Raw genomic sequence first — 21,853 nt, 5'->3', positions numbered from 1 at the left:
CCCCTATTTGCCAATCATCATGGAATGTACAATGCATGTGCTGCCCATATCCTTTCCCTAAGGTAATACACCAACATGAATGTGGAAGAATGTCCTTAATAGACTGTGTATAGCATTTGACAATTTTTGTTCAGAATACAATAATTTTGCACTTACCTGATACTCTAAACTCACCTGCCTGAAACACAAGAGTAATACCCAAACATAGCATGTTGCTAACAGGTAGCATTTTATTTATTTATTTATTTTAGAGTTGTTTTTTAAAGCACTTTTAGATACAGTATACATCAAGGAAGGCCTGAACGTTGCCAGAGGGAGGAAGGTCTGAATGTGAGGGCGGTGAGAGAAGGTAGGGCCCAAACCTGTGATCGGAGGTTCACCGGACGCCGTCGGGGATCGGGTGAAGCAGTTGATTCGGCCATGTCCAGTGGGAAGCAAAAGGCCACAGTTTGCTTGGCAGCACTTTTCTATAGTCAGTTATAGCTAGAGGTGAACGATGTTGGAAAGATTGGGTCCCTTTGGATATTCCCATGGTGCTGGATGAATTTCACAAGGAGGGTGATTTCATAAGGGGACAAAAGGACTGATTCCATGCTCTCATGTTGCCAGTGGAGAGCAGCATTTGTAGGGAAGGCCTTCCTCCCTCTGGCGACGTCCTGGCCTTCCTCCCTTCGGCCGCTGGTCCCACTCAGCCGCGGAGTCCCTGGCGAGCACGTGGTGTGAAACAAAAAAATATATAGTTTTTGTAAAGAACTATGACCAGTGTTCCCCCTAATTTTTGTTTTGGGTGTGCACAGCCCATTCAAATTTTCTCGCATGCATAAAATTTCACATTTGCAAAGCTGGTCCCAGGCTGCGCAGGACCAGCTGATAGTGGTGTGGCTGAGCAGCTTAGAGGGAAGGTTGGCTGTGATCTGTTAGAGATTAAATAAATCCACTAAATGAGGTTTAGAAACAAACTTTCAATCTATATTGGTTTATTTTTGAAAAAAATAGCAACACATGATTTTTTACCAAATCTCCAGATTTTTAATAGTTTGTCTCATGATTCATAAGAACATAAGAAATAGGAGCAGGAGTAGGCCACACTCAATAAAATCATGGCTGATCTGATCTTGGCCTCAACTCCACTTTCCTGCCGGTTTCCCATAACCCTCAACTTCCCTATAGTTCAAGAATCTGTCTATCTTGGCCTTGAATATATTCAATGACCCAGCTTCCACAGTTCTCTGGGGTAGAGAATTCCAAAGATTCACGACCCTCAGAAGAAATTCCTCTTCATCTCCGTCTTAAATGGGTGACCCCTTTTCTGAAACTATGCCCCCTAGTTCTAGATTCCCCCACGAGGGGAATCATCCTCTCAGCATCTACCCTGTCAAGCCCCCTCAGAATCTTATGGGCTGGATTTTTGGCTCGTAGCTGCCTCTTTATTCGCCCCGGAGGCCAGCTTCCAACACCCCGGTTTTACCTCCCGCCTGACTCGTAGCTCTGCGAGGAGCGCCGTGCTGTGACCGGCTGTGAAAACGGGCGGTCCGACCAGTAGCAGCTGTAGAGAGGTAAGTAATGTCGACCTCGGGTAAGTGGGATTGTTTGTATTTTTTTATTTTATGTAGTGGTGGCGTGTGGTATTTTTTGGGAATGTTTTTGGTGTTTTTTCTCTCCTCTGGCCTTTCTAATAGCGCTCCGAGGCTGGCTCTTTAGCTCGGGATTTTCACATGCTAAGCCGGCCTAGTGCCCTAAGTGAGTTGTGCAACACCTCCCTTAGCGCTCCGCCCCACACTCAGGGCCCAGCTGCCCAATTTTGCTCAATGAGGCGCAAACAGCACCGGTTCTATCTGAAACAGTGCTGTATAATGTAAACCCGTCATTACTTTGTCTTCTGAAAGCCTCACATATTCAAGCAAAATGCTTGCATAATCTGTACAGCGGGTTTTGGATAAACCCAAGCTTAGGCTTCTAGAATAGCATCCCCATTGAAGGAAAACACGAGCCTCATGAACTCTAATGTATATCTTAGAAAATAATGGACTTTTATCTAATTTAAAAAGTAACAGAAAATTTCTACTCCCCATAAAAGTGACTAGCTCCCCAATTCCAGAGCCTGGAGCACAAAATCTAGTCTGACACTCTGGTGCAGTACAAAGAACGATGTCTTTCAGACTATAAACCGAGGTCCTGCCCGCCCTCTCAGGTGGACTTAACATTCCACAGCACTATTCGAAGAAGAGCAGTTCTCCTGGTATCTTGCCCAATATTTATCCCTCAACCAACATTCACTAAAACAGATGATCTGGTCATTATCACAATGTGGTTTGTGCGAGCTTGCTGTGCGAAGATTTGCTGCCGCGTTTCCTACATTACAACAGGGACTATACTTCAAAAGTACTTAATTGGCTGTAAAGTAATTGGGATGTCCTATGGTTGTGAAAGACACTATATAAATGCAAGTCTTTCTTTGTTTTAACAGAGGCCCTGGTTTGCTCAATATCTAAGATTGGGGCTTGGAAGCACGACGTTTTGTCACTTAGCTTTGGGCTCGACCTCCCTTCCCATACTGTTTGCTGCTTTCAGTGAAGCAGCTAGGTGCTGGGAGCCACTGCACTAGGATTAACATGATTTGCAACATCCAAAACCAGACAGGAAGCAGGACAGAGCCAGGATAGGTGGGCACGATCACACGATGTTCATTTTGCTCTGATAAAAAAAGGACTCCTTTTTTAAGAAATAAATTTTTGATGGCAGGTTTACATTTTAGGAATTACTGTCTAGCACATTCAACAGCTGGACATCTAAAAAGAAACATCGGGCAGGTGATCGTCCTAAACCACATCCAATCCTGATGGAAGCGTAGCTTTCTTTAACAATTGAACTGACAAATTACCTATGCATTGATTGGGATTTGGCTGCAATTCCACATTTTGCAACTGATTCCATCTAGAGGCCTGGTTGCATGGAGATGAAAATGCACCTCTCTCTCCCCCAGCGGTGCCTGATCCTTATGCCTGCTGGGCAAATCTCCGACAGGTTCGCCCATGCAAACGTGGAGCCAATACGCACTAAACGGTCAAGTGCGATTGCTGCTGAAGTATTTTTGCTCTGATTGCAGCAGCTCAGATTAACAGAGACTCCCACACATTTCAACAAAGGAATATAATGGAGATAGCTTGAGTTGCCAAACAGGGGATTAGCATCAGGCTGCTATAGCAAGATGATCCCAGTCTCCTGTTCATTCAGGCCTCGCCCAAAAGCCACCTTTGCCTGGGGATTAAGTGTGCAGTAACATCAAACTCCATCCTGAGCACTCTCAGATTCCATACACAGACTCAAATCCACTGCTTCCTGCAGCTAGTATTTAGAAGCTGAACCTTATAATGTTTATCAGTATTACAGGGCTGTGTAACACTCACCGAGTCATTAGCAGTATTACTATTCTGCTGCCAAAGATATAAATAATACAGAGATGGAACAAATTCAACACAAATGAGCTCACGGATAATGCACTATCAAACCACTAATTTTAGAGTCAATTTAAATGAATACTAGACTAAAAAGAAGATCCTTATCCTGTGGGTACAAGGATATAATTTGTATTATCTAATGATTGCTTGCAAGAAACATTTAACTTCTCGGTAGTTTGGAGCTGAAGGCTGGGCACTTGGAAGGTATGGTGGTGTCCTGCAATATGAGCCCTACAGTTCTCAATTATTAAAAAGGATGGTGCATTACAAGACAGTAATACAGTCAATAGGCTAGCATGTTACAGCCCTGGAAGCACTCACGGTCATTTGTGTGAATATACTGTGTTACTTTTTCACCGCTCCATTTTAGATTCATCAATGTCAGCCTTGGCTCAGTGGTAGCATTCCCACCTCCGAGTCAGAAGGTTGTGGGTCCAAGCCCCAGTCCAGAGAATTGAGCACATAATCTAGGCTAACACTTCAGTGCAGTACTGAAACAGTGCTACACTGTCGGAGATACTGCCTTTCGGATGAGTGGCTAAACGGAGGCCCCCATCTACCCACTCAGGTGGATATAAAAGGTCCCTCGGCTCTTTGCAAAGAAGAGCAGGGAGACCCTCCAGTATCCTGGCCAATATTTTTCCCTCAACCAATACCAAAAGTTTAACTGGTCATTTATTTTATTGCTATTTGTGGGACTTTGCTGTGCGCAAATTGGTTGCCGTATTTCATACATTATAACAGTGACTACACTTTACTTAATTGGCTGTAAAGTACTTTGGAATGTCCCAAGGTTGTGAAAGGTGCTATATAAATGCAACTTATCAGAGTCTTCGATTACAACACAAGCGCAGCTGTGTCACATGATAAGGGGACATTTTACAACAGGTTTTCAGCACTGTAAATGGTCCAGTTGACAGCGAGAGAGCAGTGAACTGAGAGATAAAGCACTATTATACAGAGAGATAGCACTCCAAAATACACTGTGCGACAATTCCGTTGATTCACGAGAGTTCAAAAAAAAGGGAAAAAGAGTTCAACACCGATCGATACTTGTGGCCTTGATTTGACAAAAAGCATTTACCCAACAATCAGCAGGACACCGAGGCTGACCAGTGAGAGAGAACTTGTGGTCGATAACGTTACAAAGACTCCTCTGTCACAATCAGGGAAACGTGGCCAAACTGGTTAAACTACCACCGAGCGGCATGTCAGGGACAGCTGTTGCAAGGATGGGAGGTACAATAAGGCCCTATGTCACGAACAGATTGTTCATTATACAAGGAGAAGCTGGCAATGACACATATTATAAATAGAGGGAGCTTTATTGGACTCCACCGCTTTGTTATAGAGATTATACACAGGATTTTGGGAAGAATCACAGAAGTCATATTTACACCCAATCCCTATGGGCTCTTTGCATTAAACTGTATGGTTCCATGTACCTCCATTGCAGATTAGAGAGATGGGATGACATAGGAGCACCGAGTCACCTACTGAATTCAAATAGAATTCTAGACTCCCGACAGCTGATTTGGTAAGATTATTGGACAGTGCCCTTAGCAACTTACCCACCAGGAAGAGTAATAAAGTTAAATCTGATCTCAGCCCAGCACCATGGGAACAATATGATTGGCCTCAGAGCCTAAGTAAGTAAGCTGATTGCTGACCAGAAATTTCCAACTAGATTATCTGCTCAGGTCTCTGGAATGGGACTTGAACCCACAACCTTCCGACTTAGAGGCGAGAGTGCTATCCACTGAGCCAAGGCCGACAGTATGGCTCATGTGAAGGAGACCAACTGAGGGCGAGATCTTGGGAGGCACCATTGCCTTTGGAGATATATCCCACCCTGAATCATCGCCTTCAGAAGAGGGAAGAAAATGTGGAGTGGGAGGTGGGGGGGGGGGGGGGGCAGTGAGCTCTCACTCTAACGTACTACCCTCCCAGTAGACAATGCCGGCACACGTTGAACGTCAGCGCCCAGAACTCCCACATCAGCACCAAGTTCTACAATCACAAATAGAAGTCAGCATGACCTTAAGGCATTACACAGTTATCCTATTGCGATTGGGGTCACGAATATCATTTTGTGAGCCTTTCAAAGACAATTCCCTTTGACCTGGGCTTTGACATCAGCGGGGCGGAAGTGGGGACCACCGGAAAAACTACCGAGGAGAATTTCACGAGCGGCAGCCATTCAACCCCAAATCGGCGGCTGTTTGACTCCGCCGAGTGGCCGCCGCTTTCTGACGGTAAGAGGCCTTTTTGGGAGGCTGAATTTCGGCCCCCTGATTTTCGGCCCCCTGATTTTCACTCCCTTGTTTGTCCCACTGCCATTTATTTCGGATGATGTGCAGTGATGACAACATTGAGCTTATGTTGTGGTTCGGAGAGTGAAATTCACATGGGCAGCTGTTCAAAAGTGGCCACTTTGTTGTGCAGTCCTCTATAAAATTTGAGTCAGTTCGACAAACTTGCATTAGTTGCTTTGATCCAGTCAGCCTTCCCAACAGTTGATGTAACTCAGATCAGTCACTCTACTGGCGTCAGTTGTCCCACGACCTTAAACCGTGCTGGAACTATGACCTCTATTTACCCCTGTGCACATGCATGCAATTCCATGCCACCACTGGGAAGTGTATCTGATTATGGGCACTTCCTGCTAAACAGGCTAAGAACAACATGGCAAGTGGTCAAAAGAGTGTGCTACTTAGAGTGCTGCACCTTGTAACCCGCAGCCTGAAAATCCCTCAAATTAGTCTCTGATGGCTGTCGCCTGGACAGCTGGAGGCTGTGATGTCTGGCAAGCTGTCTTAAGCTCGTTGTGTCTCGTACGAGTTTAGTTGGATATGAGATAGCATGCAGCTGTCTTTAGTTGCTGCTTTGGATTCAGCTTTGGCAATTCATGCCCTCCTTTCTGTGCACCCGGTCTGCTAATACGTTTCACACATGATGGTTGGTGCCTTGAGTTTAAATTTGAAGTATCATTTTTTTTTAGAATTTTCACAAAAGATGAAACTTTGAATAGTCATGACAAGAACAGAATAAATAGCATTTAGAGCGTAATCAAAGCGCGCACCGCCGATCTCCCATACTTCCATGCAAATTCATCTGCAAAAATCTTCGTCCCGCCGCGCGGTGCCCCCAACAACTTTTTCTGTCAGTGCGCTGTGTTTTCAGTGTATGCGGCATGGCTGTGTGGCACTCATTCAAGGGGAGGGCGCACTGCCGTGGCCGCCATGTTTTTTTTTGTCGGCCGACTGCCAGGACAGCCGACAATTATGCCCCCGTGTTCGGCTGGGCCAGCGCCCTCCCTGGTGGCCCAGTGGACCGAAGTTTTAAAATGGCGAAGGCTGTCCCCTTTAAGTGAAAGGACAGACGTGGTGACGCACATGCGTCATGACATCATTAGCGCCAGGCTGATGACTGACAGCGTCGGAGACTTTGTCCCGCCTCCACTTCTGCCCTTCAAGAGTGCTCACCGCCGCACTTCCGCCCCCATCATGACCGACTTCTGGCCCGCTCCAAAACAATTGCCAAAAAGATGAATTTCGCGCAGGAGGCCAACTCATCCACAGCGGCAGAAAAAACACTGCACAGCGGTAGGTATGACCCGTTTCGGGCAGACCTGAATTTCTACCCCCTGGAGTTTTATGACAGCTCAGAGTTCACACAAGTTTTTTGTTTGCGTTGCATCACTAACTGAACAAAGCTCCAAGTAAAGCAATGCACCTCTTACCTCAGTCAACCCAGGTAACTACACTGCTTCACACTATGGTACAAATAGCTGATGTGAAAAGAAAGAAGCAGAATATTCATAAGAAAAAAATATCCTTTACACAACCTCATCATTTCTCAACTTCTGACAGTTCTCATTTCACCAGGATGGTGGGACTGAGAGAGTGTCTCAATGTGTTCCGATGACTAGTAGAAGATAAGGGGGCCCAAAACACAGAGAGTGAGACTAATCTTGACTCCTAATAGTAAGCCCCTGTATGGAGTGAAAAACTCAGCATTGGATCCCGGGTGGGATGAGGAGGAATTCCAGGGACCATTGATGCTAGTAGAATGTCCCACAATCCAATTCCCTCACAGCTACCTCAACTGTACCAGATGTGAATCCAGTGAGATTTAATTCAAGTCAGTTCTCTTGGACTCCAACTGAACATGGTGCGATATGAGAAGGCAAAATTATGGTCTTATGTACTCTCAGCTGATCAGGAGCAGATTAAACATGGGGTGGATGGGCTGCAGCCCCAGGCCCACCAAAGAACATAGGCCCACCAAATAAATGTAGGGAAAAAAATATAAGGCCTCCCAAATAGGCTGAATAGAATAGACAATGAGAGAGGAAAAATAAGACCGAGGAAAATAGATTCATTTGTTTATACCTATATACAGTATGTACTAGCCTGTTTTATTTCACATGTTATTGAGAGAAATTTGCATATATGCATTGGAATCTAGTATTGCAATGTTACCAGACCAGAATATATGCTTTCATTGTTGAATATACCAGCCTATGTTTTCATACTCAGAATCAGAATCATATACACAATGTAATGAACATGAACAAACAGAACTATGGACCCATTTGGATCAGTTTGCCCCAGGCCCATCAGGCCCCTAATCCAGCCCTGCAGCTGATATTCACTTAATGTTGTGCCATTGAGAGCACTCATTAATTCTTTGCCTCCACCTCGCTTTTTTTAAAAAAAACCTCAAATACAGCTACAGGGTAAGGAGTCAATGAAAACAAGCAAAAGGGTGGAGTCCATCAACTGACATTAACCAACATTTACTAACCACAGAAAGTGTCAGCGTAAGGGTATGTGTCTATTATGTTTAAGTCAAGCACTGGAACTGTGCACAAATACTGCAAAACCGCAATTACTCAAACACGCAGGACTCACGACTGGAAAATGGTGAAAAGTTAATAATAGAGGTCGACAAATCAAATGCAGCAGTGAGAAACTATACAAGTTTTTCAGGCAATCAGAGTTTGCATAAATATCGTCTAACATATAAAACAGATCCACAATGAAACCTCATGCTCATTAAATTTTACATCAGTTCACCTCCCTTCAATCTTATATTAAAATGCTAGACAAAAGCCTGTGTGACTACAATAATTCTGCTGCTGGACAGCGTCCATATGTCAGGGGAAAGGGATTATTGTAGATAAGCCTCAACATCTTTACAGATGCTGCTTTGACTTTTGCCTATTTTGACAGTAGTCACAGCCTCAGCAGGACGCACCAAAACCTGCGGCAAAACAGACAGGTCCACAGGGGTAGTTCAAAGCAGCCATGTTTGCGCACTATGCATGAAACACTGGGTATCGGCAAGATGTGCTGGTCACATAATTTGACCTATCCATGCCCAGAAGGTCGGTGCGATGATGCTCCCTGCATCCGCCTTTCACAAATCAAAAACCAGTAAGTAAAGAGAATGCTGGCATTGGAAGAACAGACCTTCTGCTACTGATCACCCTTCACTGCTGTGACTTGTCTGCGCTTATTTAGATCTCGTGAGCAAGAGAGATATGACCCAGACGTTACAAGGTTATTGTTCAACACAGACAGTACATATGATATATTTTTTTTAATTATTTGCTTGCAAAGGCTCATTCTACATATTTGCCCAGCCCTTGCAGACTACAATCAATGTTATGAAATGCCCAGCACATTATCCACCCAACACATTGGAAACTCCTTGCCCACATTTGGTTGTATTCCCACTATATATTGACATTAAAACACAAACCCCTTCCTGCTGAGAGATGATGGTTAGGATCCAGTATTTTGAGTTCAACATTTACAGCTTTCACGGGATTGCTGTAGGTAGACAGGGTAAATATTAAAATATTATTGATTTTGCTCCTTTTCTTGCTACCTCCTATATTGAGAGAGGAACTTTCTCACCCAGGCTACTCCAAGGAGCTCAGTTTAAGAGCATCATGCTGGTGGAGGCAGGGAAGGACTACTAGCCTCCCCCTGGAGACTAATCAACTGGGAAGGACATGTCACTATGGAGAAGCCTGCTACCTAAAGTGTCCAACTTTCCTCTAGAAAGAAGTAGTTGGCCCTCGGAGGCCTAGAAAGAGGGGAATCAAAAAATTAGCTACGATATTCTTTTTATTTAAAGTTTGGCAGCTTCATGTTTTGATATTTCCGAATACAAACAACTGCTTTATGGCTTTGACAGTGCATGCCGAAAGATAGCAATCTTGTTGCTTCCAACATCTGAACATGTTTTATAAATTTAAAACATCTAAAGAACATAATGTGGAAGGGAAAGTGTTTGAAAGAACAATAATACAGAAAAGAATCCAGTCATCCCAGACTAAGGTTTATCTTTGGGATATTCATCGCTCGCTCTCTGGTACAGAGATCGAGATGTCACAAATCATCAGTGACTCCATCGGAGTAGTTGATCATTTCTGACAAGTATAATGATGAATTATTGCTTGTAATTTGATGCATGCAATAATGAATATTAACCTTCCCAATAATCATGGCAATCGCAGTTTTATTAGCAGGTCTTATTCTGAACACAGAACATCCTTCCCACCCTTATGCACTCAGTTTTACACTCTACAACAACTTGTATTTATATAGTGCCTTTAACATAGTAAAACGTCCCAAGCACAGGAATATTACGACAAAAAATTTGACTCTATGGGGCACTGTAGCTTTAAATGTATCAAGAAACGTTTCCTCAGTTACCAAAACTGCATCATGAACCAAAGCGGAAATTGTTAAAAAAAAGAAATGTGTGGTTAAACATAGATAAGAAAATGAGCCAGATGGATAGTGTCTTAGTTCCGCTGTTACATCTGTTCAAATATTTTTGGCATTTTCTGCATAAGCATTGCATCAGGGGTCAACCAAACCAAACCAAACCAACAGCTGAGCAAAGAACTCACTACCTCTGCACATCTGCAAGTCAATGCAGTGAAGTACCCACAACTGCCAAAACCCCTTGCCACACTGTGTGTTCCTCGGGCAAGCATACAGATGCCTGAAATGCCATATTAGAGCTGTATATAAATATTTAACAAGTTCTTTCTCCTCCCTCTCCCCATCAAAGTAATGTGATATCGGTCAGCTCTTAAAGGATGGACACGGAACAACCATCAATATCCATCAGCACAGAAGAGCAGTAAGGGTCATTCAACACAATGGAACATTAATTCCAAAATGTGATTTACAGATCATGTTACTTTGAGCAAAATTTCCCAGATACGGACTAACACAGCTGGATGAAGAACATATCTGCCTCACCTCTGACCCTCAATGTGGCTCATCACTAACCTTGTAGTACCAGTGAGATATTTTCCATCTCTCACACCAGCCACTCTTATGGACTGGGAGTCAGATTTACAGCTTAGTGTCAATTTGTCCCAAAGGTGAGGACTCACCCACTGGAAAAGGGATTGAAGTGGAAATGTAGTGAAATGAGGTACCATGAAACTGTTCTGTATTTAACCCTTTGCAACCTGTATCACACCACCACCAGAGGGTCTACCTGTTGGAGTCCCAAGGGATCCCAGCATCCCTTGGGAGCACTGTATTTAAGCAGGCCACACACGAGGTACCTGCACTCTGGAGTCTTATTAAAAGGAGCTAAGGTCACACTTACTCATTGTTCACATTACTCTGTTTCATCCTTTATTATGAGTGTATCAAAACTATGGTGAAAAAAAATACACCTGACAATACAAAGCATCAGCCCATATAGTCAGCCTGATTGCAATTTTCATATCATCAATCTGAAAGGAAAATATATTGAGATAGTCAAATACACCAAAAAGCCTCACCTTTTAAACTCTTCAAAATAGTAAAAGTAATAAGATAACAGCAGATTCTCAATCCATCTCCAGGTTGAATTAGGAATTGGAACTGAATGTCCCTTCCCTGTCCTATGCTTTCCTGCCCCCCCCCCCACCCCGCGCTTATTTTCTTCCCTCCTGTCGTGATTGTCCCTGGGGTTCAGTCGCCAGCAGTCGTGGACTACCTCAATAGATAAGCCCAAACACTAAGGGCTAGAAATTGGCCAGCCTTACGCCCGTTTTTTTGGCAATATTTCACCTTTTTTGACATTAAAAGGTGCTCACCTAAATTGGCCAACTTTGTGCGTCGGCAGTTTTCAAATACCGCTGAAAAGCGGACTGCCGACATGCAACGCCAAAAAAAGCAATATCGCTTTAAATTGACTGTTCGGCGCACCCATATTTGGCACAAAAAAAACACCCAAGAAAAGCCTGCGTTGCAGCCCCAGAAACAGTGGCAAGTATGAAGACCTGCAAAAAAGCTAGGTTAATGTTTTTATTTTTTAATTCTTTTGCAGCGATTACGTAGTTATGGATCTTGGAAATGTTTTGTGATTTTTGATTTTTTTGTTTTTTGCAATTTTTTTTTGTGTTTTCTCTCCCCTCCCAGGGCCTGTCTTTTTAAGCAGTAATTGGCCTCGGACTAAAGTTGGTGAGGACCATGGTTTCTACCGCGAGTCCTCATGCAACGCCAGTTTTTACTGTTAGCCGCATTTTATTGACAATTTTACCCCTTTAAAAAATAGCAGTATTTGTAATGGTATTTTTGCATAAAAATGCTGAAAAAATACCGTTATTGCCAAAAGACCAATTTCTAGCCCCAACTGTTTGACTGTTGGTCCTTGGTAGCAGAACCCAATTTGTTTCTCACTCAATGTCTACTTTCCAGCAGGAGTCACTGGATAGTGATCAGAGGCTTATTTTTCCCCCTCCCTAGTCCAGAAATATTGAGGTCCAATTAAATCATCCCTTTGCCACCTTGGCTTAAATCAGCCAATTCAGCACAGACCAAGTACTTTGATCCTTCTTATATGGCTCAGTATCACAATGTGATGGAAGGAGTCTCAACAGTGTTATCAAGCGGCACTTACTCAGCAATAACCTACTCATTGCTTTCTCAAAACATATATTGTTGCAGTTAAACCAGAAGGCTTAAGCTGAGGTTCCTCCAATATGTCAGCACCACCCTTTAAACCAACGCAGCACACAAATGTTTACAAACGATGATGATGAAAGGGGTGCCCATTTTCTGTTGTGGGGTTTACATAGAATTTACAGCACAGAAACAGGCCATTTGACCCAACTGGTCCGTGCCGGTGTTCATGCTCCACACGAGCCCCCTCCCACCCTGTTTCATCTAACCCTATCATATCCTTCTATTCCTTTCTCCCTCATTTACTTATCTAGCTTCCCCTTAAATGCATCCATGTTATTCGCCTCAACTACTCCATGTGGTAGCAAGTTCCATATTCCAACCACTCTTTGGTTACAAAATGCACTGCCTGAAAGGGTGATGGAGGTAGACTCGATCACGGCATTCAAGAGGTAGTTGGATAACTAGCTGAAAGAAAATAATTTGCAGGGCTATGGGGAAAGACGAGGTGTGGTACCTGTATAGCTGAAGTGCATTTGCAGAGAGCCGGCACGGGCTCGATGGGCCAAATGGCCTTCTTCCGTGCTGTAACCCTTCTATGAACAGTGACTACACCTCAAAAGTTCTTCATTGGTTACAAGGTGTTTTGGGACATTTTGAGATTATGAAAGAAGTTTGCAACACAGGCAGCCACTTTACCCTGGGGTGATGCAGACATGAATGTGGTTACTGCTGTCAAACAATCACTTTTAACTGACTGGGGCTCATAACTACTGAAGTAATTATTAAAAAGCATAGCATGTGTGGTATGAATGACATGCACTATAGCTTTGGGTGTGCATTAGCCACTTAGACTATAATCAACATTTATTTCCTGGTTTATTTCTTTTTGGAAATGTCACTCTTCTAAAGCGCAGCTGGGCACCACATCACACTGAGGGCAGCTCTACCTGCCTCATTGACCATGACAGTAAAGCTGTCTGCTTAAACAGTTGTTGTGGGATCAGAGTTAACTGTAGGGGAAGAAATCAGGATAACATTTGAACTTTTAAAGGTTTTTTCCTTGCCCAGTTAAGTCACACTGCACGAAGGTGTTATCTGTGGGCGAGAGGAATTGGAGGCAACCAGAATAGGTCCACACTGAAATCAATTACTGGAAGGTTGTGCAACCGCAGTTTGGGAATATCGCTCACTTGGACTTTCCCTTCTAATAGTTGGGGAAGGAGGAACTGAGAAGCGGAGGAGTGCCTAGCTTCTCCAAAGTGGGCTGGTTGAGATCAGGAAGAGACAAGGGCATGGGAGAATTCAGAGCTGAACTTTTGTGCTGTTGCTTTCCAGTGTGCTGTCTGCTTGAAGTTCTCCTTTCAAAAACATATCAAAAATGGTCTCAACAATAGTTTATCAAAGCTGAGAATCAATGCAGACCTTCATGTTTCCATGCATCTATATCTAAGGAAATAAATCAGAAAAACTACAATACCACACTTCAGGTTGCATCGAGACAAACCAAAACCAAATAATGGAAGATGGGAAATGCCAATACTGTAAGCCTTTGAAGATGGCAATCCATGTGGAGAGAAAGTAACAATTTTCAAATGGAAAGGACACGGGTACATTTTATTCTCAGGGCCGCACTGTGAAAAACAGTGGCCCTGGCTGTGCATTCCCTATAATAGTTCCACATCATTTCCAAGCAGCATGACTAGGAAAAAGGCAACTCTTGGGAGGGGGAATAAAGATCAATAATGATTTGCATCTGTTTTTGTTGTATGGAATTCAAAACTGTATCTGATCACTGATAAACTGGCTTACCGGAGGTGAACAGAGATGAGCAGCATTTCAGTGTCAGTATAGAGAGATGGAGATCACACTAAAGTAGGTTCAGAAAGTAATTGTACTGTTTCATATCTGCATACCAAGAGAGGAAGCGGACAGAGACTTTCTGCTATTGCAAGTCAGGCCTCACCACAATCTGGTTCCAGTCCATATTGTTCATTTCAGAACTGTCTCTTGTTTGAGAAAGAAATGATGCTGTGAAATGGGTCTACTGAATTCTAGCAGAGATGCTTCCATGTAATTACAGCATAAACCTGCAAAACAATGCTGCTCTGTCTCCGATCATCTTATACAACAGCAACAACTAGCATTTAAGTAGCACTTCTAACGTAATAAAATGTCCCAAGGTGCTTGGCAGGAGCATAATCAAACAAAAGATTGGCACCAAGCTAAAGGAGGAGGCATTGGGATTGGTGACAAAAAAGCTTTGTCAAAGAAATAGGTATCAATGAATATCTTAAAGCAGCAGAGAGGTTTATGGAGGGAATTCCAGAGTTTGGGGCCTAGACAGCTGAAGGCACGGCCGACAATGGTGGGACGAAGGTAATCGAGATGCACAAGAGGCCAGAGTTGGAGGAACACAGAGTTCTCAGAGGGTTGTAGGAGGTTACAGAGATAGGGAGGGACAAGGCCATGGATTTCAACATAAGGGTGAAAATGTTAAAGTTGAGATGTTGGTGGGCCAGGAGCCAATGTTGGTCAGCGAGCACAATGGTGATGGGTGAACAGAATTTGTTGCAAGTTACAATGCGGGCAGCTGAGTTTTGGATGAGCTCAAGGTTATGTTTATACATCCATAGACTTGAATTCAAAACTAAGAGGAAAATACATGCCAAATGTATATTCTATGCAGCTACAGCAGGAAGCAGTGAAATTCAACAGCCGCTGTTCTGTGCCACAAAGTCCCCAGTTCTTTGACAAGGGAACAATTGCTTAACTTGTCTCTGCAAGACAGTGGTGCAGTGTCGGGTGCCTTTGTTAAACTGCACCCCCCACCCGCTCCTGCTGAACCAGCTGAGTTCAGGTTGATGGTAAATGCATGAGCAGCCTGTTGCAGGTAACATGCACCGACATTTGAGTATAATCTCTTCTGACTGCTTGCAGAAATGAACAAACTTTAATGCCTGATCACATTCACTTAAAAGGTAATGACCCGTCTTGTTAAAAAAAGTAACAATTAAGAACATTATAATTTCTGTATGTAAACAGCAATTTCCAATAAATGTATATTTTTAATGCAATAATTGATTTCACTATTATTTTATGTAGTGTCATTAATGCTGATTCAAGGCAACTGGGACAAAATAATATCAAAATGGAATGACACTCGCCCTGATGTCTCTTGCGATGCTTGTCCCAAATCTGTGGGTGGGAGCAAAATCTTCCCGTTTGGCATCATGCATCCATTTAATGGCCCTCAGTTAAGAAGGATACACATAGCTTATTGGAAATATAATCTTGTATATTCACATGCACACCCATGTCTAAAGATTTCTGAATTGTTTATCATAATCTCACACCAACCTTACAGAAAATTCTAATTGAAGATAATGAACTTTCTGTGAAATGACTTGGCTGGCCATAGATAGTTAAACAGTTGGAGCCCGGCCTATAGAATCATGGTCCCTTCTCAAGCAGGACATCAAGAGCACAGACTGACAGATATCCAATTCATCAACTTTCTTCCTAATTTTGTTTTGTTTAATTACATATATTGTTCAAATTACAGGATGTTCAACTTGTGACAGGGAACACTTTCCTATTTCTGGTACTGAGAATGAGCATTCCCAGGGATAGGTATAGGATGGTCAGGTGCAGAGTAAAGCTCTCTCCTCTACTTGGTCCCAGTGTGTCACAGTCCCAACCTCAGCGGGGTGGCAAACACACCATTGTGTTATTTTGAATTTTTCATGCTGTGAAACCCATGGTCTTTCTGCACGGACATTGCCAGTTATTGTCAAGACAGACATAGTTCTGCACTGTTTGAACACACTAAATGGAAACATGGATAGTGCTGCTCAGTAATAAAGGGAAATTTTAACCTCCAGCTACAGAGAGCCAGTCACTCCACATCGTTTGTTTTTGACAGAACACTTTATACAACATTTCACTCTTGCCATTTATCATTCATTATGCTATTTATATTAAACAAATGCTATTTATATTAAATAAATACATAATTAAACCGCATCTTCAGAATCCAAGTGAGAAAAATCCAAGTCAGAAGCCCTTAAGTGCAGCACAGTAGTATACCTTTATCTATAACGTGACTAAATCAGGATGCATATGGAAATACTATCCTATCGTTTACCTTATTTCACCATTATTGTAGCTGGTCAGTCCATTTTTTAAATGGGAATTCTAAGGATAAATTGCCTGCTAATTGGGGAAAGAACAGGGAAGTGGGACTAATTGGAAGACTCCAGCACAGGCACGATGGACAGAATGACCTCTTTCTATGCTGTACAATTCTATGATAAATCTCAGTAAAGGCCTGTCAATAGCCACCCACAGAAATCTTAAAGGCCATCATTAAATGTGCTTGCATATTAGGGGCAAGGGAAGTGTGGAGAGGAAGGACTAAACATCCAGGATTCTCTCCATTTGTCCCGCAAGTGCTACTCATGCACAAAGCTCAGATGTTAAAACCATATCTTTCACTGAGCGTGTCCTTTAATGAGCTCATTGTAATTGGAGCAAATATATCAAATTCTTCACCATCACTTTTTAAAGAGGGACACTGGCTTCTTGAATAGTTGGTTTTTGAGGGGAGGAAGACGACAATACTGATGTTACTTTTGTCAAGATAATGCTAAAGTGATGCAATTTACATCAGTCATGTGTCTGTAAAATGAAGCAAAGAAGCTTTGCTGCACACTATTTCAAGATGATGTCCCTTTAAATGTGCTGGCTGCTGCTTGTAAGTTCGGTTGGAAAGGGTGATATCAAATGTAGATCAGGAGACACAAAACTCCTTCATTTTCACCCCAATGTCTATCAGCCCACATGGAATGAATTTCAAGCAGTTCAGAATTTTCTTTCAACTTCCAATTATACTAATAAAGGATACAATCTCTTAACTTGGTTAACTCTGAATCATACAAGGCTTCGCAGTCATATTTGCAGATTTCTGTGTGTCATTTCTCCGCCACAAATGGAATGTTGCCAATGGACAACTCACTGAGCCAATCTGGGTTCTGCATTCAGTTACCTCAACTTTTGTGTAACTAGATTGAGCAACTACTTGCTTTAAGCAGTTACTATAGGCAATTGATTGGGAGGCACATAGTTTGCCTATTGCTGTTACCAGGTATTAAGGTTGTATATTGCTGTCTAACCAGGTGCGTTGTGTTTCAGGCAAACGCTGCTATGTTGAACAATTTTCTAAATCGATTTAAAAACAGTTCCATAATAAATGCAATTTTCTAGGCTATTCAAAAGATGTTGCAATGGGCGCAAATAAATTCCCAACCATGCCAGGTGCATTTACTCACCTACCGCAGGTGCATCATATTCATCTCCCAGTAAGATCTCGGGCGCGGAATAAGCCAGCGAGCCGCAGCTGGTGGTCAGCATCTTCCCGGGCTGGAAGCGGTTACTGAACCCAAAGTCGGTCAGCTTGACCACCCCTTGCTCCTTGAAGAACACCACATTCTCCGGCTTCAGGTCCCGGTGCACCACGTGCAACTTGTGGCAGTAGGAGATGGCGTGCACGATCTGGGCGAAGTAGGTCTTGGCTTGGTCCTCCGAGAGACCCTTCTCGTGGTTCATGATGTAGTCGAACATGTCGCCGCCATCTCCGAGTTCCAGGATCAGGTAGAGTTTTGTCTGGGTGTCGATCACCTCGTACAGCCTCACCACGTTGGGGTGCTGGACCAGTTTCATGCACCTCACCTCCTGCAGCAGATGGCCAGTGGCGGACTTGTCCAGCTTGGTCTTGTCGATGACTTTGACGGCAACTTTCTCCCCGGTGAAGACGTGTCGGGCCAACTTCACCACGGCGTAGTGCCCCTTCCCCAAAGTCTTATCCAGGTCGTAAAGCCCGGCGATCTTGCCGTCGTAGCAATGCCTCAGCCCTGCCATGTTGGGTTCCTCTTATTTATTCTGCTCGCACACCGTACGCAGCAAGAAGGTTTCTGATCATTCGTGGAGCTGTCTTCACCGGGCAGGGGGCGGGAGGTTCGCCTTCCGAGGATCTGGAGAGAAGGCAGCAAATTTAAGATGGCTTATGTCTGTGCGGCTTTGGGGCAGCCCCGTGACACGGATAATGCATTCCCCCCTCCCGTCCCGTGTGATGGCTTAAAGGCTGAAGTATATGTCCTTTATCTTGAGGATCTACTTGTCATTTTCAGGTCAATGTCATGGATTTAAATCCAAGCAGCTGGTTTACTTTATACCATTAAACTCAGCGGCGCTTCCCCAGTCCCCCATTATTTAAAGAAATGAATAACTTTCAAAGCGTTTCGATAGTGAATGCATTGCAGAAATTTGAACCGGCGTGTAAATACTATCTGTATTTCCTTGGAGCATGAAAGGTGAAGAAGCAGGCCCGCCTCCGGTTGATACTGCAACTTTAAACACAGGCAGAGAGAATCTAGCGCGGTTAAAATAGCATCAGTGCATGTTAAAGTGAAAACCCAACTTACCTGCACTGCGGTGCTCCGTCTTTGCGGCTCTCGGGTCTCTCTCCCAGCAGCTCGCTCTGTTTCTCTGCTCTTGCATGTAAGGGAGAGGAGCCGCAGATAGGTGCCAAGCCCGCAGCTTCTGGGGAGGTTCAGCCCGTGCTCCTGCCAGCCATGGCTGTGATCTGCTCAACTCCAGCAAGCTCCATGGATTGGGATCGGTCTCTGCAGAGCTCGCTCTCTCTCTCTCTCTCTCTGGCTCCTCGCTCTTGCTGCTTTGCGGAAATCCCAGCCCTACATCTGCGTCTCCCTATTGACGTCAATGATACTGACCACTAGCGTCGGAGCAGGTTACAAGCAAGCTCCGAGGCGCGCACACTCTGCACAAACACAGCCCTACCGAGACTCCAACTGCTGCCTGTCAGGAAGCTCGCTCGCCCGGCGCCTCACCGATACATGCTGCAAGGTGACATTTACACCGCGCCGGTTAACATGCCGCACATTTGTATTACAGCACACACCGACTGCCGACAGGCTGCAGCGCCCAGCATTTATTATAAAAAGCCTTTTAGTGCAGAGGTGCATGTGTACATAATCTCATCGCAAACTGCTGCCCCTACCAAGACGGAAAAACCTTTTCAGGGCTGTGGGGAAAAAGCCGGGGAGTGGGACTATTTGGATAGCTCTTTCAAAGAGCCAGCACAGGCACAATGGGCCGAATGGCCTCCTGTGCTGTATCATTTTATGATTCTAAGTCCCACTCGCCCATCACCCCTGTGCTCTTGGACCCACATTGCTTCCACAATGCCTCAAGTTTAAAATTCTCGCTCCCTTATTTAAATTACTTCACCCCACAAATCTATGCAACCTTTTTCCAGTCTTACTGGCTTCTTTTCCCCACCATTGCCGGCTGTACTTTCAGCCGTCTGGGCCCGGCCCCCTCAAATTCCCTCCTTTAACACCTTCCTTAAAACCCACCTCTGTGAGGAAGCTTTTGGTCATCACTTCACATATACTTCCTCAACGCTACTTTGATGGTTGTCTAAGAAGCCTTGGGACACTTTCATGTAAAAGGCATGATTTAAACGCAAGTTGTCGCTGTATAGCAATGATTTATTGCAATGTGCATTTAAACGTTTGATTACATGTCATTTTATTGGCGACGGTGAGGCCACTTTTATATAATCCAGAATAAAACCAAGGAATCCTGTTTCACGCCGTCTACATTTTTCTTGCGTCTCATTTTTCAGAGACTGTCAATTTAATGTTGAAATACAACAATCGAACAAATACTGTAATAGACATTTCATTGGAAACTGTAGTCAGATGTGGTGGTGGTTTTTGTATTTTGTATGTCTCCATTTAATCAAACCTCACTGTTTAACTTTTCGTACTTGGCGTCAAAATGAGCAGGGTCTGTTCCCACACACAGCGGTTGGTATATTTATCCACAGCGGTTGCTTTATTTTAAAGCCCCGGAATTCAAACGGAACTATATCATCTGACAGGGTATCATTCAATGGTTAATAAATCTTAGACACTGCCTATGAGTGGGCGGTTCAGCAAAAGGCGCAATATAATGGGGAGAGGAGATACCGGGAAATGACATGCTGTGACAGAGCCGCCAGAGTGATTCTTAACTTCATTAAATGTATGGCACTCATTCTTCACAACTCTCATTCCTGGAAAATAAAATGAAAATGTAAGGAATCCCCTGGGACTTCGAATAGTGTGTTTTTTTAAATTTGCAATAGTTAGGCCCAATCGGTGTCATAATCAAAATAACATAATCAGAATAACAACTTGTATTTATATAACACTTCTTTTATATAGTAAAAGATCCCAAGGTGCTTCACAGCAGTGTTATGAAACAACATTTGACACCGAGCCATATAGAGATATTAAGGCAAATAATTAGGTTATATAGAGCGAATTAAAGGAGGAGAGGTTTAGGGAGGGAATTCCAGAGCTTAGGACCTGGGCAGCTTTTGGTGGAGCGATTAAAATGGAGGCTGCTCAAGAGGGCAGAATTAGAGGAGCGCAGAGATTTCAGGAGGGTTATAGGGCTGGAGGAGATTAGAGATGGGGAGAGGCGAGGCCATGGAGGGATTTGAATATAAGGATGAGAATTTTACAATCCAGGAGTTGCACAGGGGTGATAGGTGAGTGGGACTTGGTGCGAGTTAGGACACCGGCAGCAGAGTTTTGGATGAACTCAAGTTTAGCTAGGGTACATAAGAAATAGGAGCAGAAGTAGGCCATACAGCCCCTCGAGCCTGCTCCGCCATTTAATAAGATCATGGCTGATCCAATCATGGGCTCAGGTCCACTTCTCTGCGCTTCCCATAACCCCTTATCCCCTTATCGGTTAAGAAATTATCTCTGTCTTAAATTTATTCAATGTCCTGGCTTCCACAGTTCTCTGAGGCGGTGAATTGCACAGATTTACAACCCTCAGAGAAGAAATTCCTCATCATCTCAGTTTTAAATGGGTGGCCCCTTATTCTAAGATTATGCCCCCTAGTTCTAGTCTCCCCCATCAGTGGAAACATCCTCTCCGCATCCACCTTGTCAAGCCCCCTCATAAACTTATATGTTTCGATAAGATCACCTTTCATTCTTCTGAATTCCAATGAGTCGTGGGCCACTCTACTCAACCTTTCCTCATAAGTCAACTCCCTCATCTCCAGAATCAACCTTGTGAACCTTCTCTGAACAGCCTCCAAAGCAAGTATATCCTTTCATAAATATGGAAACCAAAACTGTACACAGTATTCCAGGTATAGCCTCACCAATAACCTGTATAACTAGCAAAACTTCCCTGCTTTTATACTCCATCCCCTTTGCAATAAAGACCAAGATACCATTGGCCTTTCTGATCACTTGCTGTACCTGCATACTAACCTTTTGCGATTCATGCACCAGGACCCCCAGGTCCCGCAGCACTTTGCAATTTTTCTCCATTTAAATAATAACTTGCTCTTCGATTTCTTTTCTGCCAAAGTGC

At 43.7% G+C, this 21,853-nt stretch overlaps 1 protein-coding gene across 1 annotated transcript in view; it reads right to left on the bottom strand.

Moving 5' to 3' along the window:
* The window catches only part of snrkb (SNF related kinase b), a 124,627-nt gene extending 105,445 nt beyond the window's left edge, over nucleotides 1–19,182 (bottom strand). The window contains exons 1-2 of the mRNA XM_070896885.1: nucleotides 18,871–19,182; nucleotides 17,719–18,420 (exon numbers count right to left, since the gene is read on the bottom strand). Of these exons, the coding sequence (XP_070752986.1) occupies nucleotides 17,719–18,307 (589 nt within the window). The 5' untranslated portion in view covers nucleotides 18,308–18,420; nucleotides 18,871–19,182. The remainder of the gene's footprint in view (nucleotides 1–17,718; nucleotides 18,421–18,870) is intronic.
* Between the last annotated feature and the right edge of the window lie 2,671 nt (nucleotides 19,183–21,853).

Source organism: Pristiophorus japonicus, chromosome 13 (assembly GCF_044704955.1).
Source record: "Pristiophorus japonicus isolate sPriJap1 chromosome 13, sPriJap1.hap1, whole genome shotgun sequence".
Taxonomy (NCBI): Eukaryota; Metazoa; Chordata; class Chondrichthyes; family Pristiophoridae; genus Pristiophorus; species Pristiophorus japonicus.
The sequence above is the reverse complement of the archived record's forward strand: the minus strand, read 5'-3'. Positions and strand labels throughout refer to the sequence as shown.